Source organism: Limulus polyphemus, unplaced genomic scaffold (genome assembly GCF_000517525.1).
Source record: "Limulus polyphemus unplaced genomic scaffold, Limulus_polyphemus-2.1.2 Scaffold4527, whole genome shotgun sequence".
Lineage (NCBI taxonomy): Eukaryota > Metazoa > Arthropoda > Merostomata > Xiphosura > Limulidae > Limulus > Limulus polyphemus.
Window position 1 is genome coordinate 77,622 of NW_013670137.1, and position 11,053 is coordinate 88,674.

At 33.9% G+C, this 11,053-nt stretch overlaps 1 protein-coding gene across 1 annotated transcript in view; it reads left to right on the forward strand.

Moving 5' to 3' along the window:
• LOC106471305 (HEAT repeat-containing protein 1-like) overlaps positions 1–6,957 on the forward strand; it is an 18,069-nt gene extending 11,112 nt beyond the window's left edge. The window contains exons 8-13 of the mRNA XM_013931902.2: positions 1,208–1,278; positions 2,242–2,339; positions 2,589–2,746; positions 3,755–3,913; positions 5,969–6,077; positions 6,761–6,957. Coding sequence (XP_013787356.2) covers positions 1,208–1,278; positions 2,242–2,339; positions 2,589–2,746; positions 3,755–3,913; positions 5,969–6,077; positions 6,761–6,849 — 684 coding nt within the window. The 3' untranslated portion in view covers positions 6,850–6,957. The remainder of the gene's footprint in view (positions 1–1,207; positions 1,279–2,241; positions 2,340–2,588; positions 2,747–3,754; positions 3,914–5,968; positions 6,078–6,760) is intronic.
• Positions 6,958–11,053: the final 4,096 nt, after the last annotated feature.

Here is an 11,053-nt window from a genome sequence, read left to right on the forward strand (position 1 = left end):
CTCTTATTCTGTTTTATTTCATAACAGTGTTAGGCCTAACATCCACCAGTGTTAGGGCTAATATCCACCAAAGTTGGTAGAACTGTGCTCTCTGTTTTTGTGTTAGAAGTAAATTCCATGCATATAAAAATCTTTATATATTTGATCTAAGTGTTAATTTATCATAGGAATATCATGGATGTTTAAAACTTTCAGTCTCTCTCTGGTGATTGCAAGATTGAGAGATAACATTCAACAATATTTGCTTGTTGTTTTTGTCTCAGAATTATGTGACAGCTTGTATGTAATGTAGTACATACCATGTAAGATTAGAGCTCCAAACTTTAGCGTAAACGAGTTTTTCCTTGTCTTGCTTTATTTTTTTCCCATTATTTTATTTGAATCAGTTTTAAAAAGATGTTGACCAGTTGTTATTTGTGTTTGAAGCTGATGGGTTAATTCATTGTTCACTACCCAAAAAGTTCATCCCTTGAAGCTGATTGGTTAATTCATTGTTCACTACCCAAAAAGTTCATCCCTTGAAGCTGATTGGTTAATTCATTGTTCACTACCCAAAAGTTCATCCCTTGAAGCTAATTGGTTAACTTTAGTGTTCTCTGCCTGACAAGTTCAGCCCGTGAAGCTGATTGGTTAACTTTAGTGTTCTCTGCCTGACAAGTTCAGCCCATGAAGCTGATTGGTTAACTTTAGTGTTCTCTGTCCAACAAGTTCAGCTGTTAAAGCTGGCTGGCTAAGTTCATTCCACTATGTACAATAAGTTCAATTTTATTCAATAAATCCAGTTCTTATATCTGCCTGCTGTGATTATTTTGTGTTGTTGATAAATCCTTGCTCTTGTACAAATTTTCAGTGTTGTCTTTGAGAAATGAAGGATTTTGAAATTAACAGCACAAGAAAGTAAGATAACCTTGGAAACTTTTGATTTTGTAAAATAGATTGTGTTTCATTATGAAATTTAAAATAAAACAGTCTGTTTTTGCTGGTTTAAAGTGTTTTATTGATCGCTTCCTCAACAATAGTGTTTGAAACACAAGGTTTAGAATAAGGTATGTAAATGTTATAATTTTTAACTGAAAAATGAAACAGTAACAAAACTTAAACATTTCACATGTCCTATTAATGTGTGTTTCTGCTGTAACATTTTATTTTTGTAACTTTCATTGACATTTTCCATAATGCCTTTAAAAATCTTTTCCTTTTCTCTTAGCTATTCATGTGGGCAACTCAAGACAGTGAATGTCAAGATAAAGTGCTAACATTTTACAGACTTAGCGACAGGTAAGTACAGACCCAGTGACAGGTAAATACAGACTCGGCAACAGGTAAGTACAGACTTAGCGACAGGTAAGTACAGACCCAGTGACAGGTAAGTACAGACTTAGCGACAGGTAAGTACAGACCCAGTGACAGGTAAATACAGACTCAGCAACATGTAAGTACAGACTCGGCGACGGGTAAGTACAGACTCGGCGACGGGTAAGTACAGACCTGGCAACAGGTAAGTACAGACTCGGCAATGGGTAAGTACAGACTTGGCAACAGGTAAGTACCGACTCGGCAACAGGTAAGTACCGACTCGGCAACAGTTAAGTACCGACTCGCGCGACAGGTAAGTACAGACTCGGCGACAGGTAAATACAGGCTCTTCAACAGGTAAGTGTATTTCCATTAATTCATCCCTTAATACAAATAGTGTTGGAGAAAGTGAGTTTCACTGTGAATTTCCAGTCAAGTTTGTAGCACCTTCCTTCACGTTTCGTTAGGCGTACTTAACTTTTAAGTTTGTTAAATTTTACAATGGAGTTTTGTTATGATAAGCTACTCTAGGTAAAAACTTTACATTTACAGTATGATAGGAAATTAACTTTCAGTATTCCGTTGAACCCTTGTGTTTTCATCTGTTTCCTTGCGTGTTAAGTAGACTTCATTAAACTCGTATATTACAATAGTAATTTTGTAGTTTGTATGAAGGTTATCGTAACTTTATGATATACATATAATACTATTTTATAAAATGTTTCCGAGTTATCGATAAATTCTTATTGCTTCAATTTACTGTGGTTTTGTGGTTAATATTTGTAGACTTGAAAAATCCTGCTGTAGAGTTTTGTGTTCTAATAAGTAGTATTTCTTCCGAAACTTACTGCTATCCATGGTTGCCTTTATTCCTAAACTTACTGCTATCCATGGTTGCCTTTATTCCTAAACTTACTGCTATCCTTAATATTCTTTATATTTTAGTTTGGCTTCAAAACTGAAGAGTTTGTTTGTCTTGTTTGCTGGACATTTGGTGAAGAATGTATCTTATCTGTTGGATCAGAACAACATGGCAAAAACAGGTAATGATTTCCTAAAGTTTGCTTTGAAGATTCAAAACGAGTGTGAAAGATGTTTTACAGGAAATGATGAAGAGGTTCCATTGTATTCAATTAAAAAATAGAAAATGCACACGTTCATCTATGACTTTCTTAATATTATGATAAAGGAAAACATTTAATTTTATCACAGCAATCAGATATTTATTGAGAGGATAAATATGATAACACCTTAATAGCAGCTGTTGCAGGTTTATCTGATTGGTTTTTCAGAGTCGTTATACTTTGGAGGAGAAGCCGGTGATGTTCAGAAGTCATGTATGTTGTTACAGTACATTCTTTCCACATTAGAGAAGTGTTTCCTCTATGATAATGAAGGATTTGTCACCAGAGAGCGCTTTGAAACCTTGATGCAACCTCTGTTGGATCAGGTGAGGTTTTTTGGCCACCAAGATAATAAGGTGTTAGTTAAAATTGTATGATGTTTTGTTCAGGCATTATATAATATACATGATTTTTACAGTCACTACTTGGTCCTGTAATACTAATACTTGGTCCTGTAATACTAATACTTGGCCACTACTTGGTCCTGTAATACTAATACTTGGCCACTACTTGGTCCTGTAATACTAATACTTGGTCACTACTTGGTTCCGTAATACCAATACTTGGCTAATACTTGGTCCTGTAGTACTAATACTTGGCCACTACTTGGTCCTGTAATACTAATACTTGGTCCTGTAATACTAATACTTGGTCACTACTTGGTCCTGTAATACTAATACTTGGTCATGTATCATATTACATGTATGATTTTCATTAATTTCTTGACTTAGTTTATAAAAAAGAAAGTAATTTGGCTTGTAAGTTAATCTCCCTTTAAATACAAGAAGCTGACAGATGTATGTATTTAGTTAGTAACATAAATTTTAATGCTGAATCTGAGTATCGTGTTACTTTCAAGGAGTTTTCACTGCAAAAAATGTTTAGAAAAACCTTAGCAAACTTAGTAGTTGTTTTTGTCTTGAAAGAAAAGTCCATTATGTTGTTTTGTGTGATATTATAACCTTTGTGTTTGATTATGTACCAAGTAATAAGTTAACTGTTTTAATTAGACTTTTCTTGGTCATTAAAAAAAACATTAAGTGAATTATAACAGTACTGAAGTAGGTATAAACTACATTCCAAGGTGTAATCTTTATTAATCTAAGTCTCCTAAGCTGGCCAAACCTCGTGAGATATTACTTGGTTTATGGCTGAACATGTCATTAACGGTGAGGGTACCTGGCTGATGAAACAATCTTTATATAATAGTGTATTTAATTAGCTATACTGATGGCCAGGTTGATTTTTAATTGAGCTTTAAGTACGTAGCTTACGCTGATCAGAACTTTTTTATATAGGTGCGTTATCTGAGAAATTAGTACATTATTTTACAGGTTGAAAATCTACTAGGTACTGACGAGGATTACCAAGACCGAATAATCAAGTTTTTGGTGCCTTGTGTAGCCCAATTTGCTGTTGCAGCGAAGGACAACAGTTTGTGGAAGTCACTCAACTACCAACTTCTTCTGAAGACCCGGCATACATCGGCCAAAGTAAGTGTGGCCTTAAAAAGTTTCAACATATTAAAACCTATAGAAACTCATATGCTAAATATAAAACAAACTTGGATTTTTAGAGTGTATGGGGCTATTTTATTTACCTTACCGGTGCATGAAATGATAATAAAACTGAAATCCTTAATTCTGTTTTGTCCGTTACAGAGACTGTATGTTAAAGAGGTTTTTGTGAAATGTTTCGCTTTTTATGTTGCAAAACATGTTTCTTATTTAGTTGTTAATTAGAGATTTAGATCATGTTTTTATATATAACTTGTAGATTTCAAGTTTTGTTTCTTCGCTCATAAGCCAAACACAGAGTTTTTGTAGTTTCTCACACATACACACGACTTAAAAGTGCAAGTATTCTGTTTTTGTTCATATGCTGTATATTTAATACACTAAAGATTTTCTGTAAGCAGCCCAATTCCTCAAGATCTTTAGAATAATTTAACAGAGGAACAATCTGTAACTTGTTTGTAAGTTTTAGTCCTTCCGAAGTGCTGTATTTTATAACCTGTGTTATGTCAGTTGGTAACTGTCTTGCGTTTATAAGCACATATTGTTATGAGTCAAAAGTAACAGGGATATAAGAGCATTTTATGGATTTAATGCTGTATTTTAAGTCGGTTAATTAACTTGGCACACAAAGTTGAGTCATTCCTGTGTGTATATTACTTAATCCATATAACTGATTCCAAAAGCGTAAGTTAAGTCTTAATTTTCATTTAATTCAAATGTTTGTGATTTTAGGTGTAAATGAAAGCCTGTGCTTTTTAAAACATGTTTTATTTGAGCCTGTAGCTATCCTGTCAAAAGAAAATTTACACAGCCACATTAACAGTCATTTCTCTGCTACATCACTAAGTTCAGAAATACAATTTAAAAAGTACAGTAACTAAGACTGTGTGAGAAGTAAGTATTTCATTTAGATAAAGGTTTCTGTTAGTCATAACTGGCACCTTGCTTATTCAGTTAACAGTTTTAAGACAGTGTAACTGTTCATTTTACCTTTATTGAGGTAATCTAATGTTTAAATATGTTGTTATTTGTGTTTACTTAGCAAGTTAAATGTTTTAGTAGAAATATCTACACACAGAAAAAATTAGTGCATCATCTATAATAATAATAAAAGGGCGTGTCTGTGTGTGACTGACACAACTCCAAGAGGAAAGAACCTAGAAACCTTAAATTTTGCACACATACGAAGTGGACCCTGAGGGTGTGCACATGGATATTATTACTTATCCATGTGCGTGGGCATGTTTTTGTGAAAAACCACGTAGAAAAGAATATGTGACTGCCATGGCTCCAAGAGCAAAGAACCTAGAAACCTGAAATTTTATGTAAGTGACCCTGAGGGTCTCCACCTGGATATTATTATCTATCTTATCCACGTGCATGCGCGCGCACATGCGCATTTTTTTAAATAAGGCAAGCTAACGAAAAACCACATATAAAAGAAATTGTTCCTTACATAACAGCTTCTAATATATAGAAAAACCAGTGTGTTTTAGTAACAATGCGTTTCAACTATGGCTTTCATATCATGTTGCTTAGCAATAAAACTATTATATAATATTGTTGTTAGTCCATGTGCTGAAAGTATAAAATAAAATGTACAGACAACAAAATTGAAAAAAAAAAATTGTTTTCTAATTTAGAGGCTCCGTTAATTAAAGAGGTTTGTTTTTTTATTATTTAAGTTAAAAATCCAAGGACAAGTCGGAGGGAAGGTTACCTTTATAAACAGGCCACATCCCGTAAAGGAACAACAAAAGTATATAGGTTATACTTTTATTTTAAAATACGTTCACAATACAAATACTGACTTAGTCATCTAGAAGAATAAATCAACCTAATAACCAGGGTAATTCTTTAGTTCATGCTTTCCTTATTAAGAAAAGGAAATTTTATTACCGATGTTGGTAATAAAATTGAACGATTCTTTGTATTGAACGAGAGTAGTATGTGTTGATATGTGCTTCTGTTTAACAGCCTTCTACCTACGATACGAGATATGATAATATTTGTTGATTACTTTATTCAAAGGTTCGATATGCAGCCCTTCAAGTGATCCGAGAAGTGGTAGTAAAGTTGGCTGAGGACTACATGGTTCTGTTGCCAGAGGCGATCCCTTTCCTGGCTGAACTCATGGAAGGTAAAATAGCTTAAGAGTTAATATAATAAAAAATATTGTAATAATAGCACGAGTAGTTTGATGATCCTGTGAATGAAACCAAGTTGTTTTAAGAACCAGAAAAAAATATTTGTAAAATTTCGTCAGTATATTCATAAGTGTGTATGTTTGTGGTGTCAGGTTAGGACTAGTTTATTGAATATATAGGCTGATGATAAATTAATTTTTTCTAAAGTATTAAGTGTTCTAAAAAGTAGGAGGGGGGGGATGGGTTGAATAAAGATTCATGCCAACAGCCGACATGAAAGATGATTACATCTCTGTTAAATGGCCAAACAAAGTCAATAAAATGTTAAAAGTTTCATTGTTTTTCTTAACCCTCAAGGTTTCTTGCTGGTTTTTTTTTGGGGGGGGGCTGTAGATTAGATCAGAACATTCTTTAGATTATCGTTTTATAACCAGTCGTGCTTCTCTCGTTATTCTTTACCAGTATTTTTATAAAATATAACTAGTCATGCTTCATTGCCTCTCTTCTGGCGTTTTATTTCTTCTTACTTCTACTAATATTCTAAAACGTTTTTTTAGAACTAGTTTCGTATCAATATATTTGTGTCTTTCGACTTTCGAGAGTTGTATATGTATATTGTCTTTATTGTTGGTTTAGACAAAATAATTTGAACTAATTTTTTTTTCTCGCTCGCTAGATGACAGCACAGAGGTGGAGCAGCAATGCCAGTCTGTTATAGCCGAAATGGAACAGGTTTTGGGAGAACCTTTAGCTAAATATTTTTAAATCCTTTAGAAAAACGAGTATACCTTGACAGTACCAAACCGTGTTTTGTTGAGTTTTTTTCATACTTACTAAAAGTTGTAAATAATTTTAATAAATGTTTTTATTTCATTTCTTGGCTTTTTTTTTCTTATAATTACTTAACAAAATATTTCCAACTGAAAACTTGTGTTATCAAATCATATCTGCAAAATAGAGGCCCAGGACCAGTTTTTCGGAGGAGGTAATATTTATCATAACTTCAAAATACAATATATTTACGCATAGTGTGATATTAGCAAAAGGGTACCAAAAGTACATAGCGGTTTCGTAAAGATTCAAATTTGTGTTGTTGGACCTCTTAAAATAACACGTGAACAGTGAAAACCACACATTTTTATCAACGTGGAGAGTTAGGGTGATCTGTTGGAAATAACTCCAAAAACTGGATACGGACACATAAGACGTTGATTCATAGACTTACTTACGTTAGAGCTCAAGTTCTGTTCAAAGTGCGTGTTACATATATATATATATGTTAAAACGAAGTCCGTCAACCTTTGTTTTTATATAGATCTTACCATTACTTCATCAAACCCTGACCAAATTAGTCCTAGCTCTTTACAGATGAAACATCCACTTTGTTATGACTATCGCCTTCGTTTGCGTAGCAGAGTGTAAGCTTAAAAAAATGTAATACGTTTCGGCGTCAGCATCTATTCTGCTGTTAAGTTATCCAAGTTCTCTATCTAGCTGAAAGGATTGATTTTAATTATCATTATTTGACCACTACCTCCATACATCAGGTCTTCCATTTGAACGGCCGGTTAAAAACAAAACTACATGTAAGTTAGGGTTAATTATAAAACTCGACAACTTCTATATAATATTAATTGAAGGCTTCTTAAAATAAACTGTTTTCAAGGTACGATGTGAATTAATTATATTTGTAGATGTAGAACTTGATTAAAAATGTTAATATTCTCATTTTATCGATAACTTAAAATTACTGCCACCAACAGACGATGCTGTCCCGATCGCGGAATAGTAAAACAGACGCATGCGCTAACTTGAGGAAAAAGGTGTATCGTGGTGTTGGCGCACCTGAAGGAGTAACTACCAAAACACGAGTTGTGTGTGTGAGATGAACGCGGCACCGAGTCTCCCGAGCAAAATGTAAGAATTTTCCAGCTGTACAGTGAATAACGTGTATATGATGTATACTGAGAACTTATAGGATAATGTTAGCAGTTCAGTAAGATACGAAACAAGCGTTTAAGATTTCTTCGTGCAGTTTATTAGAAAAGTACGAAACTATGACTAAATGCACTTTAGTTCATATGAGCTGGTGTGTGTAAATAAAAAAAAAAAAGGTAAGAAAATGAAAATTATTGTAATTCACGTTAATCTTTATCATGTATGTTATTTTGTCTAATAAACCCTAGAAGAAATTCTAATAAGTAACAGGAGTTCATACAACAAAACGTAATAAGAAAGAAACTAAATTAATTCAAATCATTTAGCTTCAAAAAGTTTATTTCGGTAATGTACTTCTTCTTTGAAAATTAAATAACTTCGATTGCATGTTTAAAATTATTTTGATTCATTAATCAACGAATAAATATGTTGTTTTTTTTTTAAAACAAGTGAGCTATAAAATAGAGGTCGCTGTAAAATAATAGTCCGTAACAACTTGCTGATATTGCTATAAAGTGTAAGCGGTAACCCTATACATATATTGTAGTAGCGTTTATAAATAACTTCTTTAGTGTATAGTAATCCCTCCTCAAGTTATAGAGGCCTATCCTGTTTATTTAACAGCGTTTCTATTTATGTAAAAATAATATAAACGGGCATTACATGTTTAAATGGTTATTTTCCACGTGATCGAAAGTCAGCATCATGCAAGATCATTAGTTAGAACAAGGATCGGTAAGGTTGGGAATAAAATAATAAAAACAGTTGCTAATTGAAGGTGTAAACATACTCCGTCGTTTAGGCTTAGTTGCCAGGTTGTTTAGTAAGGCTGTCAAGACCCACAGATAGTCATTCACCCACGGGTGCTAGGACTTCTCTATCGCGATAAGAACTAGGCCACCCCGAGGCTCATGACGTTGACCTAGTTAGTGCTAAGGTACTTTATGGACTGACATGTAGCTATCTTGACAAATTATAGGTACAGTATTCTTGTTGTTTATGCATTACCTGTTTTGATCCAACTAGATCGTATTTCTGTCTTTTTTTATACAATAAATCATACTTAATAAGAACAAAAGCCTCAAGTTAAAATGAAACTGTTTTAGCCGTGAAATGCACGAGCATCTCAAAGCAAGATGATTTAACTAAACCAGTTAATAACCACAAAAAGTCATTCTCTTCGTTAAACATTGGTTACAATTGAGAGGTTTCGTAAACAATACATTTAACGTTATGGTTTTAAATTATGGAAGCCCGCCAAGCAATGTAACCCTTAGGCCTAATACTAATAATATTACTGACCAAATTCACAGTAGACTTCAGGTTACCCCCTGATCCCACCTTCATGGTAATCAGTCCCTTATATATTTTGAGTATTATGAATCATAACACAATTTTTGTTCAAACATGGCTCCTTCGGCAGTGGTGTGCGACACACAAATTTAAATATGCGGTTGAAATGCTGCTTTATAATTACTGGAAATTTCTATCAGTCTTGTTGTGATGTCACATAACCTATATATGTTAGTTATTATTCAGCTGCCTAACTAAAACTCCGGCAAGAAGGTAATAGGCTCGCAAAAAAAGGGTGGGGGTTAACAAGGTAATGTATTAGAATAAAATTTAGTTAATAAAATATAAAAACCCATTCAAAACCAGAAACACGATGATCATTGGTTCACCCAAACAACAAACTTATGTTCAGGAATTAGATGTTTCAAAAAGTGATACCACCTAGAACAAATGACCTGTCATCCCACCGATTACGTTCGAACTCAATACCCTCGTCAACAGTTAGTTACATGTATAAAACATTTTTTATTAACGGATTTAGGCTAAATGTCAATGTCTAAAAAGGTAAGTAGATAAAATGTCTGTTAAGGAGTTGTTCAGTCGTGATACTAACATGGCGATTTGTTGTTGTTAAAAAAAGTTGCATTTGAACAAGTACGTGCAGCATATTTCACAATAAAAATGATAATACACAGACTTTCCATATCTCGGTTAGTCGAGTATTATTTCTGAAAGTAAGGTGTTCGATTTCCACCACCTCCGCCCTTTTTTATAACTGAGAACGAGACTAAAACTTTTTGAGAACTTATCCATCTGTCAACTCTAATATGTAATTAAAGGGTTCGCGGATACGAGAAAAACGTAATTTAATAGCTAGTAAAACCTGAAACTGGGCAGGACTCGATCTCACGACTTAAACTTGCTTACCGGTAAATGCTTAGTTGATTTACAAAGATATTCAATGCTGCTACTTCCGGCTAATAACTCACCTATTAATTGCTGCTACTTTTCACACGTTATTGGGAAGGAACCAAATTTTCGGTAAGACTTGAACCATGCCACTTGGTATCTGCTTGGGTTCGGATCTCACTCAAGTCGCAGTGTTCACTTCTTCAGTCAGATTATTTTTTTAACAGTGCAGAATGGTGTATCATTTTAAGCATATTTATAGCTTATAAAGAGTAGAACTTGGCGGATTGTGGTTCCCAGACATCTGTTTTGTAGGTACATAATTTTGGCACTGCAATGTGACGTGATAAAACAACAACACAACCACAGTTTCAATTTTTGATCTCGAGATTTGTTACAACAAGTGTTGTAAGATAACTTCATTAGTTTTCTGCATTATATATATTTCACTTTTGGCTTGGTCGATGCACTAACATGACATAGACAGACAATGGATTATCAATCTGATTTTATTTTATTTAGTACTTGTTTATATACCTATTTATTTTATTTTAGTGCTTTACAATGATATTTTTAAATTAATATTCAAAATTTCTTCTTTCAGATAAAACAAACGTAACAGAATGTTTGCGCAAAGCTACACAGAGGTTGTCTGCGTTAGCCATCCCTAATTTTGTACTGACAGACTACAGGGAAGGTAGCTAGTCAACATCACCGATGGCCCCTAAGTGCGGAGCACGTTGTTGTTGTTTTTTGCGGTAACGGGTCGCTAACGATGATTCTTCGGATCCACAATCCGGGCACCCTAACCACTGGGCCACACCTAGCT